Below are 27,031 nucleotides of genomic sequence, written 5' to 3' on the forward strand. Positions count from 1 at the left end.
TAAAAACACAATTCTATTAAATGCTCAGGTACTTTATCATTGTCCTTGAAAACAAATAGTGGGCCTATCTTTCTAGAGTTCTCTGTAAACATCCACATGGACTGTTAATTTTTTTTTATCTTAAAGGGATAACAATGAATAATTATAATCTGAAAATTAACATAAAAACATTTTTATCCAGTGTGTCATGATTAGGTGACTTTATCTTTGAGATGCACGTTAATGTACTATTTTCACTAAAATAACATTCATTAAGGGAGAATCAATACAACATTTCCAAATGTTTTATATTTTCTATAAATGTTTGCTCCTTTTATATGAACAATGATGAGATTTGAATTTATAAGATTTATATGTTTCAAATGACTAGCATTATTATCTTAGCTACATGTTATAAAGTATTTATGTATAGATTTTTTTAATAGTTATCCATAGCCTAATAGTTTTCATTCAGGAAGCCATGGTAAATTTAAGTAAAAAAATTATTTCCATATGTATTAGGTATAAAGTTCTAAAATAAAATTGAACAGAATAGCTGAGAACACTTTTCATCTTCAGGTAGATTTTTATTAATATAGCAAAGAAGAGTTTTTCTTTTATTAAATTTTTAAAATTTTTAACAATTTTAATTTGTTATATATGACAACAGAATGTATAACAATTCCCATTACACACATAGAGCACAATTTTTCATATCTCTGGTTGTACACCAAATAGAGTCACATCCTTCATGTCTTCATACATGTACTTAGGGTAATGATGACCATTGCATTATATCGCCCTTCCTACCCCTATGCCCCCTCCCTTCCCCTCCCTCCCCTTTTCCCCTTTGCCCTGTCTAGAGTTCATTTAATCCTCCCACCCCACCCCACCCCAAGCATATATGAATTCGCATCCTTAAATCAGAGAAATCATTCAGCATTTGGTTTTTTGAGATTGGCTAATTTCACTTAGAATTACATTCTCCAGCTCCATCCATTTACCTTCAAATACCATGGTTTTATTCTCTTTTAATGCTGAATAATATTCCATTGTGTGTATATACCACGTTTTTCATAGAAGAGTTTTTAAAAGAATGTTTAAAATAAGGGCACATTAGAGATTTTTGTCTCTGTTCACATCATACCATAGAATACCATAAAATTGAAGGAGATTATTTTATAGTAATTAATGTTTATCTGATAAGTGGAAAAATATGTTAAAGTTCTTTAAAGTAAAATTAAAAAATTAAAAAGACATTAAAATTTGTTAAATAATTTTTAATGAGAAAGGAACTAAATCCATATAAAAATAATCCTAGACTAGAAAAATCCACCAATTTAGGAATGTTTATCGAGATTTCTTAAATCTTCCCTCATATATAGATATGGTCCAAACTGCCCATTTTCAAAGTGAAAGTATTAATAGAAAGTTCTGAACAGCAGAAAATAGTCTTTCATGATTATAAAATGAATTATCTATTAAAAATTGAGAAATGAAATAGTCCTTTCTCTGGCATTAATGAATCATGGCATGACATAATCTTTTCTGGAACACCCTGAGCATATTAATGGTATGTAATGCTATGATTATAACCATGAAAATGAGGTATATCTAATGAGAAAAGAAAAAGAACACAATGAAAATCTGTATCTCATATTGATAGAAGCCTGATTAGCATTAAATGAAATTAAAACATTGAATTTCCTTTCCATATGCCATTCAATGTAAGCAGCATTACTCATAGGGATATAAGCAGCTCCATTTCCTGCCAGTGTTTGTGTTCTGTTTTGTGTTTTAAAAAGACATGTAGAGATGAATCTATTTGTTTTAATTCCTCCTGGACTCTGATAATATCTATATGGTAATGGAAATTGAGCAATATTAGATTGCAGTTTTTAATGGAATCTCTATCAATTTAGTGCAGATGTCTTCTCTCTCTGAAATAAGAACTTGGTAATAATCTTTAGCCCACCATACACTCCTGTCAATACAATTAGTTTATTAGCAAACCATGGGTGAACCCTGGAGTCAGAATTATATATTCTGCTCACCAGCAGTTTGAGGTCACTGAGTGGTTCTGAAATGGCATCATGAGGAATGGTTATGGAGTTAAAAAATTAAATGATGCCCTATTAAGAAGTATTTAGACCAGTAGAGGCCACTAAGTATACTCTCAGATTTCTTATGTTTTCCCAGATCTTCCTCACATAGAATCTTCTGTCCCTAATTGCTTTTCATCACTGGTGTTCAACCTGCATTCGGTCACCTTAGTTGTTGTCAATGCCAGGCCCTGAGGATTGGACCAAAGAATTGTTTGAATTAGAGCAGATTGGACAGACAATTAGGTTGAAAACAAGTTGACCAATGCTTCTTTTGACCCAAATCAAAACATTGAAACTTTTTTTAAAAAGTACCCATTTTATTTCTAATGTAATGTAGAAGTTATCTTCCAACTATAGTAATTTTTGCATTCTCTGGGTTGGTTTTAAAACTGTTTGTTTTTATGTGTCCATTGAAAAATATATCTCTTTTGGATTTCATGCAACATGTGTTTGCAGAGAACCTGGGGCAAACCATTCACAGAGGCCCTGATTCTGCATCAGGATTTCCTATGCATCAGAGGGACTCCATCAATAAGATCTATTGAATAACAGGCCTCCACACAAGTGTAACAACAATAACCAAAAGATTTAACAAAAATTCCAATAAGATGACAGAAAGTTATGTTTTTTAAAAATTATTTTTCTTGATTATAATATTTTTGTACTACTCTTTCTGTTTTGTGATGGTTGACTTAGAAAAGTGTTGAAGTGAAATTCTTAACAGTTTGTTAATGACCAAAAATAGCAGGCTGCAAAGTATTCAGGATGTCTGATTCTGGATTATAAAAAGAAGACATGTACACATATGCATGCTATGTATATGTAGATGCATCAAAGATGTATAAAAGCCCAAATATCATATGTTAACAATGTCTCTACATTGACAAAATTGTAGAGTTTATAATATACCTTAGCTCATTGCATTTTATGGTATTACTGAGGAAATAATAAAAGGCTACATGTTAGATACATTGTAAAAAGTGTTGGTTATTTAAAATTTTACAACATTTCATCTTCACAAGTAATGTAGAACAAAAAGAATTAGATGTACATGATTTAGGATTATTCATATTCCAAAATATTTTATAGTGATGAAAATTACCCTTACTTATATTGTTAGTTGTGCTTTAAAATATAACTGATGTATTTGTACTATGTGTGTTTAAAATTAAAAAAAAACACTCAAATTCTGTGAAGCAATTGCAACAATTGCAAAATGTACTGTTACATAATCTAAAGATAGAAAGTGAAAATAAAACTAATCTTTAAAAAGAGTTAATGTTTAAAAGATATCTTCTTGGAAAGCTGGGAATGGAACCACCATTTGACCCAGCTATTCCCCTTCTCGGTCTATTCCCTAAAGACCTAAAAAGAGCATACTACAGGGACACTGCTACATTGATGTTCATAGCAGCACAATTCACAATAGCAAGACTGTGGAACCAACCTAGATGCCCTTCAGTAGACGAATGGATAAAAAAAAAATGTGGCATTTATACACAATGGAGTATTACTCTGCATTAAAAAATGACAAAATCATAGAATTTGCAGGGAAATGGATGGCATTAGAGCAGATTATGCTAAGTGAAGCTAGCCAATCCCTAAAAAACAAATGCCAAATGTCTTCTTTGATATAAGGAGAGTAACTGGGAACAGAGTAGGGAGGAAGAGCATGAGAAGAAGATTAACATTAAACAGGGATGAGAGGTGGGAGGGAAAGGGAGAGAGAAGGGAAATTGCATGGAAATGGAAGGAGACCCTCGGAGTTATACAAAATTACATACAAGAGGAAGTGAGGGGAAAGGAAAAAAAAAACAAGGGGTGAAAATGAATTACAGTAGATGGGGTAGAGAGAGAAGAGGGGAGGGGAAGGGAGGGGAGGGGGTATAGTAGAGGATAGGAAAGGCAGGAGAATACAATAGACACTAGTATGGCAATATGTAAATCAGTGGATGTATAACCGATGCGATTCTGCAATCTGTATACGGGGTAAAAATGGGAGTTCATAACCCACTTGAATCAAAGTGTGAAATATGATATATCAAGAACTATGTAATGTTTTGAACAACCAACAATAAAAATTAAAAAAAAATAAACAAAAGATATCTTTATTTCTGAAACATATCAGGTAGTCTACTTTAAATTTAAATTTTAAATTTTAAATAGCTTTTCCTATCAGTCAAGAAAACTGGTGATAGAAAAAATGCAAAACAAAAAAATTAGGAATAATTAAAATAAAAAAAAACACAGTTTCAAGCTTGCTTAACAAATTTTTTGTTCTTAAAATATTAAATAATTTTATCCTTAAGTCAAATGATTATATTGTTTAATATACTAAAGTAATCCTTGTGTATTGTGAGTTCTGGGCTCTTGGGTTATATCTATGATATCTATTTTAAAATGTGTACTATTAACTGTGAAGTATGTATTATATGTACAAACAAAACATTTATTTGATTTGCATTTCTAAATATTACAGAAGTTTCTTGATAAAACTTTTCAAAATTAGAAATTTGATGCCTGATAAATCAGCATCATATTGCAATTAGTAGCACAATAAAGTTTTCCTATGTAGGTACTTTTGCTTTACTGCTGCTAAATAATATGTCATTCATTAAGACTACATTAATAAATATACTTTCTTATTAGCTTATTTATACATTCAATAATCATTTCCTAATTACCTTTTGTTTGAAATCTTCTAACCAGTGAGACTGATGAGATACAAAAATGAAGCAGAAACTTTTACTGTCCAAAAATTTGCAGCCAACTGCCCAAACTAAATAGTGGCTTGTGTTTTTCAATGTATACTAGGTGACCGGAAATAAAGTCTTCATGGAGATATCAATGCCATAGTAAACACAATAACCAATCTTAATTGAGATGACTTATTTCAGCATTATAACATCTGAGTGCACACTGCTACCTGATTGATTCTGCTTGCAATATTTCCCCATTTTACAGATTAGGAAATAAGCCCTGGAGAGTTATTTGCCCAAATTTGTATGACTATTAATTCATAGAAATGAGCACACATCTGTCAAATTTCAATATTAATATTTAAAGCACTTTGATTTTCATCTATAGACATTTAAGTCAATTAATATTTAACGATTTACTGGACAAAATACTAGAGTCAAAAACATGAAAAGAAAAAAAATTTGATATATAATAAATACATAATTTTAAAATGTTATGGAAAATGTTGTAGTAAGAATTATGTACAAAAAAAAATACCACTTGAAACATGAAAGTGGGGGCAGCCTTCAGTGAAACCTTCAAGTGGTTATTTGAGCTGAGGTTTGATTGCTTTATTCAACACTGTATATATTTTCTTTGTGTGTATGTGTGTGTGTGTGTTTACTCCATATTATATCCAGGAGCAAACATCTTTTGGCCTAGTACACAAGGGATATTTCATTATAAAATTTATAGAAGATTCAACAGTAGAAGAAACTGTGTGTTCAAGGATTGGAAATTTAAAAGAAAATAGATTGTTAGAAAAAGTATAATAAATCATGTAGTTTTGGAGAAATATGTATACAGTAAATGTAGGGCAAGAATTTGAAATAGTAAACTGGCCTGAGATTGTCTTAGCATTAATTTTCTAGAAGATTGGAGCTCTCAATTTTTTAAGCTATTGCTAGTGAAACACAAGAAGAGCTAGAATTGGGCAGTGTAAACTTGGTAGAAAGTTAATAGAAGTGAGAGATATTGTAGAGTTAGAAGGCTGAAAGTTTGCTGATGAGGTGAGATTAAACAGATGAAGAGAATGCTGAAATTTTTAGTTCAGTTCCATCCTGAGAGGGTGATCCTCTTCCTAGGTAAAGAAAATATAGAAAGAGGAGCAATTATGGTAGACAGAAGAGGACATTGCAGGATAGAGGAGAAACTGAATTTGGTTTACATTGATTGAACTTAATGTAACTATGAAGCAGAGAATTGATAATAATGAAAATATTATTTAACTTGCTTTGAATGCCAAAAGATGGATGTATAACTATGAATTTATGGCAAATAGTACAGTTTGCCTACAGAGTTGAAAGACAAAGCTTTCAATAAAAATAGACATTTTGTAATTCAAAATTTACATTCAAACTAGTCTCCTCTCTCACAGAGGGCTCAAAGTGTGATTTCTTTTGTTAATACATCCATTGAATGCAGCACAATTTATATTTTGATATGACTGAAAATTAGAACAAGAGATTTTAGTGTACACTGGAAAGCATCTTGGAGGAATTTACAATTAGTCTTCATATTAGCTATAATGAAGAAAACAAAAAACATAATTAATTAGCTAATATTTATTTTCCAAAATACTGTACAAGGAAGGAAAGGAAAACTTTAAAATGTCTCCATTATTATATAAATGCAGGTCTTGCCTATTTTAGACTGCCACTGCCTATATAATATAGAATATTGCAGTATGCATATATTTTTTTAAAAAAACAAACATTTTGCTTTTCTTTAGCTCAGTTTTTTTAATCTTCAAACACATGTTGTTCTGTGATTTTTGGCATCACTGTTTAAATTTTGATAAACTCCATAAATAAATAGCCCTGTAAGAATCTGTAATTCAAATTGTACATACCTTTGTTTCTACTCTGACTCGTATTTTACTTTTTCGAATACCTCAGAATTATACTAGACTTTTACTTAACTCTACAAATTGTAAATGGATATACTGAAATTAAGAAGTATAAATATTGCGTGGGGGGTAACCTTCCTGACATTCTTAAGCAAAATCAAACTCTGGAGTTTTTTATTTTATTTCATCTCTTCTTTTGTTTTAGCAGAAATCTTGAGTAACTTTATAAATAGATAAATCTACTTGATATTTCCTTACTCATATTTTTTCATAGACTAGGCATATTATCATTAAAGGCTTTAAAATGAAAGTATCTTTGTGATTTCAAAAAATGAGTGTAAAGCTAAAGTAGCTCTTAGAAGCCAAAGAGCTCTTTTCTTTTTGCTCCTTGCAAACGCAGCTTGATGTACAGACATTAGTTGGTGGAAGTCTGAGGTCTGAACACTTTTGCCCCTACATTCTAAAACATTTTCATTCTATCTGAAGAAAAGTGAAACTTCAGTGCTGTTAAAAATGGGTCTAATTGAGAAGCTAACGTTAGCATTATTGGGTTTTAATGGATTTGGAAGTTCTTAGGACATCACTAATTATTTCACTAATATTTCTGCATCCGTAGTATTCATTTAGGCAACAGAGGAGAACAGTTACTTAGGCTGTTAAAAAATTAATGGTCTCACCTACTCCTCTATATGATAGAGGCAATTATTCGGTGATTTCCTCTTAATGTTGGGCACCTGTATGCATTAAAATTTCCAGATGAGTTCTTAGCAACTCATAAGTGGTTGCCTGTATATATGTTTTCACTTAAAAATATAATTACAGCACATATAATTATAATATTCATTTTTGGTTTTTATTCTTTTTAAACAACCCTAGACATAACTTTCCTGATTTTATTAACCAGGAGGAACTCATAAAAGTCAGTGAATCAAATATTCTGGGGTCACCTCTCCCAGATATTAATGAGCCCAGTATTAATTATTTTATTATAAAGAAACTGATATAATAAATAAAATGGCATTGATTCTTTAGTAAATTTGATTCATCTGGTTTCCCTGATGAGTCAGTTTTAATTTTTAAGCATGAATTTAGCCAAGCTTGTTAATTGCTCCTTTATCACTATCTAAAAAAATGATAGAAAAGATTTATTATATTTATTTATTTATGCTTTTATTAGACTATCTCTATAAATTTTCCCCAATTTTAATAAAGCAATGTGGTTATATTCATAATGGTCCATAATATTTTTTAAAAAATATGGCTGTTTGCTCTATTCATGCCTAAGTTTATTCACTGATGACATTATAGGTAACATTTTTATTTTCTCTCTGAGAGTCAAAGAGGTAAAATTTTTTCTGAAAATTAATTAACCCTAAATAAAAATATAAATGAATTTTGCTTTATATATATCTAATATCTTTTCTTTCTTAGGGATAGTATTTTACTGTAGAGTATATACTATCTAGTATGATTAACCTAGTCGTTAACGGGAGGATTGATACATTTTTTGTAAATATAGACATAATAAGTAGATCTTATGCCCTATCATTTTATTTTGATTTTCTTTTATCATTTGTCCTATATCTCTTTTTCTCTCCTCTTTAAAATATTATTTTGCATTAATTTTTTTCTTACTCCATGTTTCCCTTGTATGTTTCAAGACTTTACACTCTATTCCCAGTAAATAAGGGGTACCTAGAAATATTAACATAAATGTTGTACCTAATAATATTGATGTCCCTGTTATCCTGAGTATCTTTAAGAGTGTTAGAACATTCAACTCTAGTTACTCACTGTTCCATTAACCCATTATTGCATTTGAATATTTTATTTTTTGACCACACACAATAGTATAATTATTGTACTATAGTGACCATTTTTACACAGATATACCACTTCCTTTGCTTTTACAATTTTTTTCTAAATCTTAACTCTTCCATCTAGAATCACATTCCTTTCATTTCAGATAAACAATTGAGACCTTTCCATGTGTATATTTTCATAGCAAACTCTTTAAAAAATGTGTGAAAATGTGTTCATTTTACCCTTGTTCTTTAAAGTAATTTTCATTAGAATTTTAAATTTATAGTTATTTTCCCTCTGAAGGTTGAAGATATATATATTTTTTCATATCATCTTCCTTAAATGTTGCTGTGGAAAAGTCAACCTATCAATCTACTTCTAAAACCCTTGGAAACTTCACTTTGGGGTTTGGGTGTGGTATATGAGGTTCTATATTTTCTATATGTTATATGGTTTCTGGTGTGAGTTGTTTGCCCTACCTGAAGGTTATTACATTCTTAAATCTGTAGATAGCTGTTTTTAATCTAGTCCTGGAAAATTCTGTTTGTTTTCTTCTCTCTATTTTTGACATTAAGATCAGATGTTTGCCAAACTTGCTCACTTCAATTCCATATCTAAAATACTTTAAATGAGTTTTCATTTTGGGGGCTCTGGATAATTTCTTTGTTCTATGTTTCAGTTCACTAATTCCTTAGTCAGATCTTCCTAATCTGCTAATAATCCCAATTTATGAATTTTTAACTCAAAATATATTATTTTTAATTTCTAAAAGACACTTCTAGCTTCTCAACTATTTCCATTATTTATTCGTGTTTTTAAGATGGTTATTAAATTTACTGAAACATATTTAATTTATTTACTTCATACTCTATGTCTACATGTTTATTTTTAAAGTACGTTTACTATCAGTGCCTGGGCTATTGTCATTCAAAGATCATTTTTCTTAAATTCTGAATGTGGTTTGTTCATTCATTCAGGTAATGCTATCATTTAGTTATGAGCCATCCCCAAAAAGCTCATGTGTGAGACAGTGCAAGAAAGTTTAGAGGTGAGATGATTGGGTTATGAGAGCCTTAACTTAATCAATGCATTAATCCTCTAGTAGGGATTAACTGAGTCCTAACAAAAGGCACATAGGATATATCTAGAGGAGATAAGTTAATGGAGGCATGCCTTCAGGGTATATATTTCGTCCTTGGTAAGGGCAGTCTTTCTCTCTGCTTATTGATAGCCATGTCCTGATGCACTTTCTTCCACCACACTCTTCTGCCATGATGTTCTAACTCATCTCTGGCCCAGAGCAATGGAATTGGCTATCTATGGACTAAAGACTCTGAAATCATGAGCCCCAAATGAACTTTTCTTCCTCGAAAATAGTTATTCTTAGGTTTTTTTTCTTCAGAGCAACAAAAAAGCTGACTAAAGTAGATAGTACACAGAAACTTTGGACTTCAAAACTCAGAATATTATGATTTTTTTCTTGGGTTAGGCAAATTCATTATTGTGATTAAACGCTTTAGACTCATATAATGAAATCTCAAGGAAATTTTGTTCTCATTGTACACAATGTGACAATTTCAGCCAGACCACTATCTTTGCAATCGTTTGGTGATGATAGCAGCAGTAGTTAGGAAAAGATGAATTTAGTTTTCTGGGTAGTGCATCTTATTTGATTTATTTCCAGTATTACATCTTGGTCCTCTTCAAGACTAGTTCTAGTTCATCAACTTCTAGTTCATCCAATTCATAAAAAAACAATCAAGTAAGTAAAAGCCACCATCAATATTAAGATTACTGTATTCCTTCATTCATTTGTACATGCTGGCTGTCATATCAGAATATCATAGGCTATGTGGCTAATATAACATATTAATTTAACATATTAATTAATTTCTCATGACTTAAGAGGTAAGGAAGTTTAAGATTAAGACATCAACAGATTCAGTGCCTGGTGAGAGCTGCCTTCCTGGTTCATAGGGTTGTCTTTCTGCTTTGTCATTGCATGGAAAAGTAGGTAAGAAACTCTATGGGTGATTAAACTCCACTAATACCATTCATGTGAGCTCTTCGCTCATATCCTAAGCACCTCCAAAAGAGCCAACCACTAAACAACATTGTTGGTAAAAGCTCGATCCAATCTAATAACAAGGACACAGTTTTGAGAAGAAGGAAAAAGAAAGTTTATTGCTTTCTGGCAAAGGAGAAACATAGGGGCCTCCTTTTCCAGAAGCTATGATTCTGCCCATCAGCAGGAACAGGAGGCTTTTAAAGAGGTGATTCAAAGGCTACATTCCATGTGTTCTCTGTTGGCATTGTATTCAGTTGTTAATTTGAAGTCATTTCTGAGATATTCTGGTACCATCCCCAAAGACTGGATTACTTTGTTCCTTTGGTGGGTGTGTACTCAAGGACAGATAACTTGGTTTAGGATGGGGAAGAAAGGTAATTATGTTTCCCCTGAGATTAGGGAGGGGAAAAGATTAGGAAGGAGTCAAGAGAGATGAAGAGAAAGAAACATGTCCATTTATAAAATAAATTGCAGTAGCAGAGCAGCAAGGGCTATATTCAAAGCACACAGTAGACCTCTTTTACATTATCATATTGGGATGAGAATCCAACATATGAATTTTGGGGGAACATAAGCATTCAATCTATAGCACTTGGTTTTTGATCTGCATATTTGCTGTTTTCTTATCATCTCCTTATTTAATCTAGGAAGAATTCTTAGAATAGTTTATTAAGCATTTGATACTATTTTCACTGAACTTTTATTCTTGGTATTTAGTCTGACAAATGTGGTAGTTTACAGTGAGACCTACCCAAGGAAGCTATAAGCCATTTGGGTGATTATGAGCAATTTACTAATCTTTCTGTGCTTCCACCTGTAAAATAGTTACAATAGAACCTACTCAAAGGAAAGGATGCAATAGATAATGATATAATGCATGTACAGTTTTTACATGATACTTGGCAAATTAAATTTTTAATAAATGTTAGCAGAAACAGCAGCGGCAATGTTATACACATACTGTAAAATAGCACAAAACTGGTTGATCTGAGACTGAGCCAGATTCAAGCACTGCCTTCAGTAGTGGGGAGAGGCAGAGGTCTGGCTGCTTTTTTTTTAAAAAAAAAAAAAAAAAAAGATCATTGAGTAAAGGAATTGGAGATAGTGATTGTAGAGAGATTTTCTGAGAAACTGAACAGTGAAAAATAGATATGAAAGTTGTAGGGATATCATCAGAAAAGGGTAGAGTAGTTTCATTTTGTTTTAATGAGAAAAGGCATCATGTGTTTTTATAGTCTTCTGAGTAAAATGTTAAAAGGACAAAGATAAATAGAGCATCACATGTTAGGAGTGAGTCAGATCAAGGCCTAAGTGCCTTTAGCAGGAGAGGAGTGTCAGCTCTTTCTTTGGGATTTGAAGAAAGCAGTGGGAGTAAGTACAGATGTAGGGTTTTTTAGTTAAATGATAAGAATTCAAGAAATTTCACACTTAATATCCTCAATTTTTATGTAAATTAGAACTTCCTCATCTCCAAAGGTGACTGAAAGAAAAATTAAAGAAAAGGGCCAACTGTCCTGGTGCAACCCTGTAATCACAGTGACTACAGAGCCTGTGGCAGGAAGATTGCAAGTAAGGCCAGTCTCATCAACTCAGCAGGATCTTGTATGAAAAAAAAAAATTAATAAAAGGGGCTGGGATGTGACTCAGTAAAGTGTCCCTGGGTTCAAACCAGTACCAAAAAAAGAAAAGAGTGAATTTTAGGATTGGGTGGGGGCGGGAGGGAGAGTTACCACCTATAGATATAGCAAAGATTTTCTAAATAGAAGAAAGGCACAGTTGACTTCAGATTTTTTGGAGCCTATAGCAACACTAGTAGTCTGCCTGGTTATTTAATATTTTCACTCTTCAGTAACCAAAAATAAATTGATATAAGATTGATCTAAGAGAAGAAAGGTCCTGGTTTTGTGGAAGGATAAAATTATGATAACTGTTTAACCAGCTGTAACTTCTAGGATGGAGTAGAAAGGAACTTCATGAACTCTCATGCAATGGATGCAAAGATGTGGGACTGAAAATGTAGTGACAATAAAGAAGGCTGAATTGAACATGATTGTGGAATTTGTGGGGTTACAAATTTATAACTTGGTGTTTAAGTGTCCAGAGATGGCATATTTCCCTACAAACAATTTCAGCATGAGGCACAAGATCACAATTACTATGAAATTGAAAGGATACCTCAGATTTGAAGATGATTTGCTAGATGTGTTATCTATATGAACACTAAGGTTATTAAAGAAATAAGAATTGAAAGTGGAAGGGAGAAACTGAGAGCTAGATACCAATACACTTATTCAATAACAAGGTTGGAGAGTGTACATTTTAGATAAATGTTTGGATTTTATTTGAGGAAGAGGTTTTGCAATTTTGATTCAAAAGTGATATAGAAACAATAAAGGAGAGCTGGAAAAGAAAAAAATAAGATTATAAAAAAACTGTATAGACTTTAAGCTCTCTAAGTAACAAATGATTAGTATGTTATGTGGTTAAGGGAGTTAAAAATCTTATGATTATATGTCTACATAAATAAATCTAAAATGGTTGAGTGTTAAATTTCTTTATTCATGGGAAAACATCATGATGTGGAAAAATATTAAATCTTTTGGCTAATATGATCAAAATTTATATTATTAGTAATACTTTATTTGGATATAACTCCATATATACTATATATGTAGAGAGAGAAAGAGATAAATAGAGAACAAAGATACACACATATTAAAATGTTATTTCTTGAGCATTATTCTTTACATTTTATAGATAAGGAAACTAGAAACTGTTTCAAAGTTACATATGACTTTGGAGCCCATGTCACTCCAAAACACAATACAAAAGTAAACAAACAAAATTAATTTAAAATTAATTGAAGTAGGAAGTACATTGATACAATACACACTAAAACTCTCACTGAGGTTTTACATCCTAACCCAAATTTAAAATTGTGTTCTAAATTTTTTTATTGATATTTTTGATGTGGATCATTGTGTATTTAACATACATCTTGTCATTACTTCATGAAAAGAATATCTTGTTGTTAACTTTTTATAATTATAATTTATACACGCCTATCAGAGTTAGATGTTGATCTCCTAAATCATGTATTTATTATAATTTGAGTTGACTCAAACTTGAAAATGCCCTGAAATGCTCATAAGAACAGCATGCATTGAAATTTCCATGATTTACTCTTCCTAAATGGTATTTAAATATGTAAACTTGAAAGAGAAGGGAGAAATGCTAATGATCCTGGCAGTTATTCTCAACAATTATCTTCAGGAAGTAAATCATGGATATTACAGTATCATGCCCATTTAAAGAAATAGAACTTAAAGTGAGGTTATTGCTGCACTATATAGTGCAGATATATATATATGTATGTGTATATATATATATATATATATATATATATATATATACTTAAAAAGTTTAATAAATATGATTTTGAAAATTTTGTCTCATTTTTTACTAATTGCTCCAAATATACCATGAAAAGTTATTTTAAAAATTCCTAGATATTTCTGAACTAAAATGACTAATTCTGCATCTAAACTTTTACATTAAGTGATTATTTTTTCAGAAAGGCATGTTATAAAAAGCACTTTAATCCTTTAAGATGAAATATGGCTATAGTATAGTTATCAAAATTTAATGAATTAGGGATATTATCAAAGTGAATCTGTTTATTGAAACTGGAAGTTAATCAGTAGGAACTGTATATAGTAGCCTAATGTGCCAAACAATCACTATGATTTTATGGTGACCATCTTTTCTTTTCTAAATGTGATTTCATTGTTATGCAGCATTTATTTTAAAATAAAATGTCTTAGAATCTCACAAAATAAAAAAAAAGAATTTGAACATAAAACAGAGCATATTCTATGGTTCCATTAATACAAATTTTAAAAATATGCATAACTAGTCAATGACCCAGGGAAAGACTTGCAGTTTACCAAAGAGAGGTAGATGGGCCTGGAATGGTTCAGAGCACATACTGAACATTGGTGATGTTCAATCTCCTGATGCAGATGCTGGACAGATGCATATTTTGTAAAATTCTATTGAGCTGTACACTCACGACTTGCACAATTTTTGGCATGTTTTTATACCTCAAAATTTACATTATCAGTAGTTTGCTCTAGGGATAATTCCTATGTTAATCAGAAGTTAAAAGGTTAATATTCCACTAAATTTTTAGCTGCTTTGGCATTAGTAATAAATTAGCTCATTAGTATAGGAAATGTCTTGGACGACTTGATTTAGAATCAGACTTTAATTTTAGTTGGGAATATGATTTTATTTCTTATTATATAGTTAAACTGAAAACAAAAAGAACTTATAGGTCAAAGCATAAAAAGAAAAACTAGTAATTTTTTCCTCTATGCTCTTTTTTGTTCCCTTTAAGTGAGAAGGTGAACTGATTAGTAATCTAATAACCATTATTGCAAGGCCAAAATAACTCTGCTATGATGCAAACCACACAGAACACAAAGAGATAAGTCTGAGCCCTCTTCTAAAGCTGAGAATATTAACTCTCTAGAAAATTCATAAGATATTTGATACGGAATGAAATATTTGAGTTTCTTAGTTTGTTATCTTGTCTAACAGGTAAATAGGATTATCCTGAAATATTTTAAATGCTGAAATATTTTAAATGATCCAAATATGTGTGTGTACAAAATTTGAAAGTTAAGTCAAACTCATGCTGTATTTTAATGAACTTTTGCTATTATTTGCAATTATTATTATTATTTTTCATTATTCATATCCCAACATTACCACTTATTATATATTCCTTGGCTATTGAAATTTATATAAATTATATCAAATTAAACTTTCAGTTGCTTAGCCACTTAGGCTCATTTCAAGAATGCAGTAGTCATACATTGCTAGTATCTACTGTCATGGGGTAGATTTAGAACATTTCTATTTACCAGAGTTCATTTGGTCAACACTAATTTATATAATTAAAGCAGTACCTTGTTCAGATTATGATATTTAATAATAATAGAATTAATAAAAATAAGACTAGCTATACAATAGAAGATAATGATGATTATAAGTGAAAACACACAACTTACATATCTAGTATCATGAGTATTTTATATATAGTCTTATGTAAGTTTTTGAAGACTCTCCTAGCCACAATTTTTTCAAACATTTCACTTTTAAATAACTTTGAAAATGACATTCTGAAAAATTTTCATTAATTAGAAGCCTCAGAACCAACCTTATATATTATGGTCACAGCTATATTTTTAAAGAAATAGAAAAAAATCTAAGCAAATGATTAAAATCCTTTTAAATTATAAATGATAAGAAACTTAAATAGATTTTTTTAAGTCACCTGCCACCAATAACAAAACCTGGTAAATCAGGATACAAAATGATTAAGAAAGAAATTGGATTAGTAGTACCTTTTGTATTTATGGTTATAGCATTAATTCATTGAGATCATTTTATACATTCCAATTTATTTGTTAAAAACTCTAACTTTGATTTACCTTTCTGTCGTTTTAATATTTTGTGCAGTCTTTTAAGTTGATCCCCTTCTGGCTCTATGCTAGATTTTTAAAAACTCATATAGTATTCCCAATACATGAAGACAATCTTCAGGTAACCAGCCAGTCCCACCTTTCAGCAAATTATGAATCACAACTCAGAGTTGAACTTATCAGGCATATCAGTTAAAAATTAACTTATTTCTTCCTCCATTGTCTATGTACTTTGTATTCACATTTCAGTAATCATTCTCATAATAACCATTCAACACCATGGATGCAAAGTACATAAATACACATTATGATATTCAGAAAAAAAAAGAATTTTAGGACAACTTTATTGTATTATTACAACAACCTTAAAAACAGAAATAGTCTCTTCAGTAAAGATTAGTTTTTCTTGTCAATTTATAATCTTATTTTTTCCTCTCTCCTAGGCTACTGATAAAGATACTGGTAATTATAGTGCTATGGCATACAGACTCATAATACCACCAATTAAAGAGGGAAAAGAAGGGTTTGTGGTGGAAACATACACAGGACTCATCAAGACTGCTATGCTCTTCCATAATATGAGAAGATCTTACTTCAAATTTCAAGTTATTGCAACTGACAACTATGGGAAGGGACTGAGTGGAAAAGCTGATGTACTTGTAAGTAGAGAAAACTTCAGATGTATAAATTACACACAGCTGGGCAAGTGGTGCATTCCTTTAATCCCATGAATTTAGGAGGGTGAGCCAGGATGATCTCAGCAATTTAGCAAGGCCCTAGGCAACTGGGACCTTATCTCAAAATAAGATATAAAAATGATTGGGAAAGGTGGCTCAGTGATTAAGTGCTCCTGGATTCAATCCCTGACACCAAAAAAGAAATAAAGAAATAAATTGTATGCAATACTATTCAGGAGATTGTATTTTCAGCTCAGAACATTTTTAGGAATAATTTAAAACAGGTTTCTAAAACATAAATATCATTAATTTTCATCCACATTTTTAACATCTAGCCTTTTGTAATTTAGAAAAACAACAAAAAATGTTTTGTAGCAATTTGTAATCAGTAATATTGTTGTTCTGACTTTCTCTTGGTCTGTGCACAAGTACAGTGGTAGATCATTTCCAAGAATAGTTTGATATTAGTTTTTATTGAATATATTTAAAACTAATTCATATATCCTGTGCAATTGCTACTGAGTTGGAAGTGTGGACTATTTGGACTTTTCTATGATAAATCTAATAAAAATTATAATTATTCTTGAATATATTTGTCACATAAAGATGGAGTAAAGCATAGTTTGTGTATTATTCTTCTTGTCATAATAAATCTTAATTTCTCACAGTTCTCTTCATTAAGCTACTGGACAAACTTAACCATCATATGCATGCAGTCATAAATGATCAGGTATTTGTCTTCTTAGATAATGGTGAGGACCAATTTCCATGATTCTGGTGGGTATGAAGGCCCCAACTGTCCCCCAGCTACACTCTCCTTTGTAACTGTAAAGCTATCAATGGATGAAGAAAGGACAATCTCAACCAAGAAGTTTAGACAGAAAATACTAAGGTTGATATAGAATTTTGATCAAATTAAGATCTATAAATGTTATAAAAGAATACCATTTTCTTATTCTGTTTTGTAAGTTTTGCACAATGGGTACCTTAAAGACTAAATAATAAGATCACTACACAAAGTATAGTCAAAATATGATAAAATAAATACAAAAAATATATAAATAAATAGAATATATATAATGTGAATAGAGTATATATATGATTTATATATAAATAATGTGAAATTTATGTTTTTTTAAATTTATACTTTATAAATAATATATGAAAATTTTAGTATATGCCAAAATATATTTACAAGGAAAAATTCAAATAAATCATAATATTATATACATATATAATATGCATATCATATATTATTATATTCTGACACAAACTAAGAGCATCAGGAAAGCCTTCTCAGCAAAATTACATAATCCTATAGTTCAAAAAAGTAAGATATAAAAGGAATGGCTTTTGTGCACAAGACACAATATGTGCCAAAAACAAGGGGAAATAAAAGATGACAAGTTTGAAAAGTCACAGAAATTTATTTACTCATCAGAGAAGAATGTGAGAAGGAACATGAATAATTAATAAGGCTAGAGATGAAAATAACTGGTCCATAGAAAAGACTTAAGCCACATGAAAAATGTTGGTACTTTCCCCTAAATATAGTGGGAAGCCACTGGAAAGTTTTAGTAAGAGTGGGATAAAATAAGGTTATTAAACTTAGAAGAAGGCTTCTTGTTTAGTACAAATCTAGTTCTCCCCTGAGATGGCACCATTTTTACTGCTGCTTTATTAGTGGTGGCTTCTGTTTGATTCTTTTTCATTTTTGTCTGTCACAGTCTTCATACTGCCCACTGGTAGAGTAGGATCTTCTGTGTACAACCGCATCACTTCTAAACCTTACCTTCCTCCCAAGAGTCCAGTCTTCATTCTCATCATCTGTCACTCACTACTTCCTGTGATCTCCCAAACCTAGGATCAAAATTATCCATCATATATATGACTTTAACTCCTGGAATTACTGTTCACTATCTCCGTCAATTCTCTGGACTTAATTTTTTAACATCATTCTTTATATGCAATGGTGATTTTTTTCAGTGATCAAAACTCACATTCCTTGAATGCCTTTGTTCCCATGACTTTGCCCTCCCCCCTATTTCAACCATTCAGAGCCATTATCTTTGCCAGTACCTCCATAATCTCCATTTCAAACCTGTTACTCTTTGACTATAATGCTGAATATGTCTAACTAAATTTATCACTTTTGTCACCACTAGGACCTTTATTCCAGTTAGATGACAATATATTTTCTGTCCATCATGTTTTTATTGAGACCTCCTAATGTTCTCCTTTCTTGCTTATCAGCTTTATGGCATATTTTCAATTATAATAAGCATGTTAATATAAAAATTTAGCTTCCTTTTTTTTCTATATTATTTATGGTTTTCCCGAAAAACAGAACTAGTGGATTTACTAGATTGGCTCAGTTATAAGGCTGAAAAAATGCACAATATCCATCTGAAAACTGAAGAACCAGGGAATCTTGGTAGAATGGTTCAGTCTAAGAAGCCAGAAGCCTGACAACTAGCTAGCAATTTAAGACTGATGGCTTAGAGGTCCCAGAAGTCAGAGGCACTGGAGTCTATATCCAAGGAGAGGAGAAAATATGACCACTTAGAAAGGAAAAGCCAAAAGGAAAGAGAGGATGTTTCCCTTTCTTATATTACATTGTTACCTATGGGGCAACCGCCAATTGTGTGGTGCAGTCTTCAGTGAGAGCACAGCTCACCCACTCAGTTTACTACCCCACACTCCAGTCTTCTCCAGAAACATCCTCACAGAAGCACTTAGAAGCAATACTTTACCAATTATCTAAACATCTCTTAATCCAGTGAAGTTGACAGCCAATCACACCACCTTTACTGATACACGTACGCATTTAGCAAAGTTGTAACTCTAATTAATTCCAACTCTCTACTTTCCCCATACCTCTTCCCATGGTGATTTTATCTGCCAAAAAGAAACACAGAAGTACGATTAGTTTCATTTTAAATGAACTTTTATTTTACAGCATTCACTCTGTATTTCTTGGAGTGAATGTTCACTCCCAATATCCTAGAAAAATCTGTTCCCAATAGTCCAGGATATTATCTGCATCCTCATTGTTATTTAATGGAGTAGGATTCTATTTCATAAAGCTAAAACTAGTACTCCACCACTAACTCAACTTACTCACTAGAATCTGATTCAAAACACTTTCCTTCCTTTAATAGTTTTTTTTTTTTTATTCCCTATGCTTTATTCCCATGAATTCCTTAACTTAAAGACAAAATATGTCTATTTAAAACTATTTGGTAGAATTTTACAAAAGTAAGTGCTGTAATCACGTCATTTTGAAAAAACAAATGATAGTATTTATTGCTAATGAAAACGTTGAAGCTTTTTAGCACAAATTGGATATTGGAAAGCTTATATCTGCCACTAAGAAATGACAGCTTCCCTTTACTTAAAGATTAACTTATGAGATCAATGATTATAGTAAATAATATTTCTTTTCTTGATATTATATAACAAAGTGTGTCCCATTTGAAAACTCTGACAAAAATCTGAACCAATATTTTCCACATGATTGAAAAAGACATTGAAAACTCATTCATGGGTAAAAGATAAATTCAAATTACAATAAAGATAAATGAATTTTCAGTGTTACTTAAAATGTTTCTAAATGTGGCTTTAGATTTTACATTAAACCTAACCTTGTAGAAATTCTCACTTGAGTTTTAATGTAATATCAAAGAAGAAAATATATGATGATATGAAAAGGCTTTAAAACCATTACTTTCATTTCATGAAAAGTGAGTGTATAGCAGAGTTCATTTAAAAGGAACAATGACCAGTTCAAGCAGGAAGTGATGCATGTATCTGTAACTGGATTGTCCAACACACTAGCTATCAGTCAAATGTAACTACTGATCACTGGAAATTCACCTGGTCACCATTGGATGTGCTGTAAGTATTTAATGCACACTGGATTGCAAAGACTTAAGATGAAAAAAAAAATATAAACTATTTCCTTAATAAGATGTTTTATATTGAATATATATTCGGATAACATTAAAGTTTAAATTATTGGGTTAAAAGCATTATTGAAATAATTTTGCCAATTTTTATCTTTCAATGTGGATACCATAAAAATGAAAGTACCATATATATCAGTTATTTATGAGTTGTGTTGTATTTGTATTAGATGGTAATCTCTAACTTTTATGGGATCAAAAAAGGGAAATAAAAAGATAGTATGTTTATGAGGAAGAAATAATAGGGCTTAGAAATAAAATATGTAAATTAGAAACCTCTGTTTTAGAACTCTGATTCAAAAATATAAATTTTCTTTTTTATTGTGTCTAGTCATTTTAACCTATTACAAAAGCAATACCTACAATGATATAAATCTATATTTTGAAAAGTTTCACTTATAATCAACCTATAGAGCTGAATTAAGGAAATTTGTAGGATATTTTTACAATTATGGTGTAGGGTTTTGTTATAGTTCAGAGGTGGAACACATGCTTAGCATGCACAAGGTCCTAGGCTAAATCCCCAGCACCATACAATAAAAGCATAAAAATATAAAATTATGGTGTAATTAATCCTTATGAATTTCTAATATATCCTCATAGTCTTATTATGGGAAAGGAACAATTTTAGAGGTAATCCGAGACAATATATTTGTAGTTAAATGTAGCCTGAGTTTTATTAATTTAACAGAAATAGACATATATACTTTTTCATTTCTTTCTTTCTTTTCTTTTTTTGGTTCTGGTGATAGAAGCCAGGGGTGCTTAACCACTAAGTCCCCAAGTGCTCTTTATTTATTTATTTTTTTTCAGACAGAGTCTAAGTTTTTGAGGTTGATCTTGAACTTGTGATCCTCTTACCTCAGGCTCCCTGAATCACTGGGATTATAAGAGTGTGCTACCACATTCATTATATTCCTCTTATGTCCTAAGAATACGAAATCATGTCAGAATTTGTCAAGATCTAAGAATATTTTTGAAAAATTATAAACAATCTGTACATATTTCTGAGGACCTAAAATATTACTTACTTTTTATCATTGATTCAGTCAGAATTTAGTTCCAAAACTCACTAATAAATTTAAAATCTTTTTGAACAAGTTATTTCTCCGGAATGCAGCAAAATCATTGACAGTCCTTAAAAGGCCAATGAGAGTTACTTATATCTGCAATGCCAAATTTTGCTTCCTTACCATATAAAATTGATTGAATTCTAAATATTTATTTATAAATCAGCTGCTCAATAGCAGAAAACAAGCACAGAAAATCTGTAGCTTCCTTGCACCCACATATAACTAACAGTCTAAGTTTTATTGCTCTAAAATTATTAAGATTCTACCAACAACTGTGGTAATAGAACTTTAGATATTTGAGCTGATGGGGTAAATATATAATAAAAAATTCCAAAATTTTAATGCTTTAACAAAACAGATTTTCTTTTTCTCTCATATGACTTAACAAGAGAGTATACATGTTTGACTAGTGTCCTTTATAGTTATTCAAAAAAGTTCAGAAACTTAAGCTCCTCCCCTTTTTACTTCTCCCCTTCTTTATGGCTTCTTCATCCTAATGTAGATGGGGGCGGATTTCTCAGATAAAAGAAGTCTAATATTATTAATTCTTTCCCTTCCTGTCTTTACATTGGCAAGAACTTGATCATATGTCTGTAATAACCAACCTGGAAGTCTGGGAAATCTATTTTTACAGTGATCCCACTAGGAAAACAGAAATAGCTGGGTGAACAGTTAACCAGTGCTTATTACATATTATCAAATATGCATTTACCAAATATGCCTTGCATGCATTTTATTCAGAGCCCAAATGCTGATAAGGAAAAACATGTTTATTAGATATAGGGACAGATCTATAGAGACACATCCAACAGGACGGATAGTGATGTTAACCTGTATTAAAGGAAATAAAGAATGATTATCCCTATTCTCTGTCATCCCTTCAATATACTGCTTATGCTCTTCATTGCTTTGCCTGTCAATAACTACCATGTTATCACTCCTGAACCTCCTCCCACTAAGTAGTTGGAAGTACTTCCGCTCAAATACACTGGGATAGCTCCTCATTCCTGAGGCCACTAGTTCAGAACTTCTGAGTCCAGGTGAGAGGGCAGTTACAGGATATGATGGGATGTTCAGAAGGTTCTGGTGAAGATATTTCTTGTTTAAATAATATCTTATGATTGTTATTTTTCCAGGATATTTCTTTTTCACTAGATTTTTTTTTCTGACTTTTCATGGTCTAATATTAAGAGAGACAGAGAGAGAGAAGGAAAGAAACAATTTCATAAGTTTTATATATGTACATCTAGAGATTTTTCATGTTTTTTTCTGCTAAAACTCAAAAGTAATTTGAAAAGGTTTCTACATAAATTTGTTCTTTTTATCCAGGACCAATAAGAAAAGAAAAAGTTACATAAAAACTGTGAAAATCAATTTTTCTAATGAAGTTACGTGATTTTTGTAAATAAAGAATCAGGACTTATCTGTTTAAGTAAAACTTAGGTATTTGGGACCAGATAGTTATATAATGAGTTAGAGGTACAGAGGTCACACTGCCAATGTTAACTGTTGTGCATAGGTGATAAGCCAACAGATCCCTGGCTTATTATACAGTCTTCAGACCTGATGTATTAGGCTAAAAAAATGGTTAGAAATGTTTTTAATTATTTGAAAACATTTTCCATAATAGTTTGCATTTCTTCTTCCCTTCATTGAAATATTCAGCAAATCTGAATTTTCTTTCTAAATAGTAATATTCAGTAGAATTAAATGGTAGCTGAGCTCTTCAAAGGAATTGTGTGTACTCTGATTTGCAACACTTTCACTTCTCCCAATAATGTTGTGGCTACTTCACATTTAAGTTAATTAAGTGATTGCTGTAACTATATGACTCTGACTCCCTGATAAGGCATCTATGTGCAACATAGATGGTAGAGAAGTTAGGCTTTATATAAAAAGTAGATGGCAACATAAAATTATTCTCTCTATAGATTGTGTTGAATTTTTGAGTAAAAATAAATGAGTTATTTTTCTTCTTTTTTTCAGGTCTCTGTGGTCAATCAGCTGGATATGCAAGTCATTGTTTCCAATGTGCCCCCTACTTTAGTGGAAAAAAAGATAGAAGATCTTACAGAGTAATGGATTTTGTTTACTTATATATTTATTTTCATATGACTGATTTTAATTTTATTAAGTCATTTTAATCATTATGATATTCAGATTAAAGCTATCTTTTAAAAGAGTTTCTTCATGATAAGTTAGATTACTATTTTCTCTATATAGCTTCATTGGAAATATAAAATATTTTGATACTACCTTCAAGGATCAATAAAAGGTTTGAGAAGATTTTATTATTCTGAATGCTTTGATTGATACAGCAACAAAACTTCAAGACTGCAAATTGCTAATATTTTGGCAATTACATCCATAGTTTAATGTATGCTTCATTTGCAGTCCTAGATTATATAAACAATAAAATGTATAATGTTAGCAATCCAGCTAGTCCAGAAAATGTTAGTTTTAAAAATAGTATGTCTCAGTTTCTAGAGATTATTCTATAAAACCATATTAAAAATATTTTTTAACAATATGTCTTCTTAGTTATATAAAACATGTAGCATGTTCTTATTCTTTGTTAACATTGGACATTACATGGTCAAATATGTTGTTGACACAGTTATAGTTGCCATTATTTATTAGGCTGTTATTCTCTAATTTTATACTATCACACAGTATTAAAATGTCTTTACTATTTCATTCTAAACTATCCTAACATATTTTGTAATTATCATATTTTGTATTTATTTGTGTGTTTGTGTGTGTGTTCTGTGCTTTCATATGGTACCCTTTTTAAACTCTAACCCTTTATTCTGTTTTATTTCTCTTCAAAGCATTATCTAATATTTTGGCAAATATGTCATTTTCCCAATAGAATATAATCTTTATGTAGGTAGGAAATTTCTTTTTATTGCTCTAACTGTAGTTATATAGTAGGAACTTGATACTTCTATTCAATGAGTGTCTTGTGCACAAAAAATCATGATGCCTTTTCTTTATATTTAATTAAACTGAAATAGAAAATCCAAAACAAAAGTACAGTTTTGTAGAGATTTGTAAGACATGATGACCTTATTGGATATGGTGGATGTGATCATATGAAGAAGAAAAAAAATTGTCAACTTCAGATAAATGTATGATTGCAAAAGGAGCTTGAACTTCATATGACTGGTTTGTAACACAGACTATAACAACTGATTGTTTCAGACCTAAGTTTCACCTTTGGTCAATAAGAACTAATAAAGCCTATAAGATTGTTGAGAACTAAATTATATACCTTTACCATGAATATTATGAATATACAAAGAATGTTAAACTTTTTACATAAAGAGGATTTTATATAAAGGACAGTTCAACTTTACATAGAATGATATCATGTTTTTGAACATTTTTTAAAAAAAACTTAACTCTATAATGAATAACAGTTTATGAATTCAAAAGTACATATGAGATTCTATTGTAAATGGGCAAGACAGTTAATACTTGTGGCTATACTTTCTTATCTTGAAAACTGGAATAAAGTCATCTATCTTTTGATAATTTTTTTTTTAATACTGGTGATGAAACCCAGGACTTTGCACACACTAAGCAAGCACTCTGCACTGAGGTACATCCACAGATCTCTTTTAATAATCTTGAAAGTATTAAATATGTCTTTTCCAGTATGTTAAACAAAAACCACATTTTTTTCATTCCTTTTCTCATTGTGCTAAAATTTCACATAATAAATTTTATCATTTTAGTGATTTTTAAATTTATAACTTTTTATTGTTAAATTTTTATACATTGCTCTTAAACAGATTTCTAGAATGTTTTTATCTTGTGGAACTGCAATTCTATATACATTAAGTAACAAATCTCTTCCTCTCCCGTTATCCCACCATTTTACTTTCTAAATATATAAATTTGATGACTTTCAATATATCATGTAAATAGAATAATACAATCTCTCCTTTTGTAATTGGCTTATTTCACTTAATGTAATAGCATCAGTATTCATCCATGGTGTATTATGTCACCAGTTCTAGTCCTATTTTAAGGCTAAATTTTATTCTATTGTATGTGCCTACTATATTTTGTTTATCCATTCATCCCTTGAAAAACATTTGGGTTCCTTCTACTTCATGGGTATTGTGAATACTGCTTCTATGAACATAGGTGTACAAATATCTTGTGTAGACCTTGATTTCATGTTTCTGTATATATGCCCACAGGTGAAATTTTTGTAATATATTGGAGTTCTACTTCATTAATATTTTTAAAGAACATAATACTCTTCTATAATATTTGTATCATTTTACACCAAAAGTACACAAAGCTTTGTACTACTTCACATTCCTATCAAACATTTCTCTTTTTCTCTTAATTTTGTTGATAGTAACCATCATAAAGGGTTCAAGGTCATACATTGTTGTGTTTTTCATTTGAATTTTTCTGGTGAGTAATAAAATTGAGCATATTTTTATATGCAATTAGATGTTTGTATGTAATCTTTGAAGCAATGTCTGAGTTGTTTGACTATTTTCATAGGAGTTATTTGAATTTTTTTGTAGTTAAGCTGGGGAAGGAAATTCTTCATATATTCTGATATAAACTCCTCACCAGACATCGGATTTGCAGCTTTTTGTGTGGTTCCATAGGTTACCTTTTTTCTCTGTTGGTTGGGTCCTATAATAAACACAAGATTTTAAATTTGATGTCATCCCATTTGTCTGTTGTTGCTTTTGTGGACTATGGTATTGGTATCCCATCCAACAAATCATTACCAAATGTAATAGTATGTAACTATACTCGTATGTTCTTTACTGGGGTTTTATAGCTTTAGGTCTTACTTGTAGGTCTTTAATCTATTTAAAGTTAATTTTTATATGTGGTATATTCTTTTATATGTAGATACTCAGTTTTTCTATCACCGGTTGTTGAAGGGATGGTCCTTTTCATTCCTGATTCCTCTTTGTAGATTTTTAAAAATATTTTTGTTTGTTGTTTTTTAGTTGTAGTTGGACACAATACATTTATTTATTTATTTACTTACTTATTTAATGTGGTGCTGAAGATCGAACCCAGTGTCCTACATGTGCTAGGTAGGCACTCTATCGCTGAGCCACAACCCTAGCCCCAGATTTTAGATTTTTCTCAAGAAGGAATATATTGAACACTTTTTTGAAAGTTACCTTAGTTGATGTAAACAGTAGAGATGAGAACTTTTATACTTGATTAAGCAGTGTGAATCCCTATATGTTCATCCTATCAGTACTAAAGAGTAATAAAATATAAACATAAACCA

General features: G+C 30.8%; 1 protein-coding gene across 3 annotated transcripts in view; it reads left to right on the plus strand.

Moving 5' to 3' along the window:
• Positions 1-27,031, plus strand: part of Pcdh15 (protocadherin related 15) — a 1,685,700-nt gene that overhangs the window by 1,609,151 nt on the left and 49,518 nt on the right. For all 3 annotated transcript variants that reach the window (XM_058578029.1, XM_058578030.1, XM_058578028.1), the window contains 2 exons: positions 16,476-16,691; positions 23,734-23,822. In XM_058578029.1, coding sequence (XP_058434012.1) covers positions 16,476-16,691; positions 23,734-23,822 — 305 coding nt within the window. The remainder of the gene's footprint in view (positions 1-16,475; positions 16,692-23,733; positions 23,823-27,031) is intronic.

This window comes from Marmota monax, unplaced genomic scaffold (genome assembly GCF_021218885.2).
Source record: "Marmota monax isolate L192 unplaced genomic scaffold, Marmota_monax_Labrador192_F-V1.1 WCK01_AAM20220418_F8-fsc00019, whole genome shotgun sequence".
Classification (NCBI taxonomy): Eukaryota; Metazoa; Chordata; class Mammalia; order Rodentia; family Sciuridae; genus Marmota; species Marmota monax.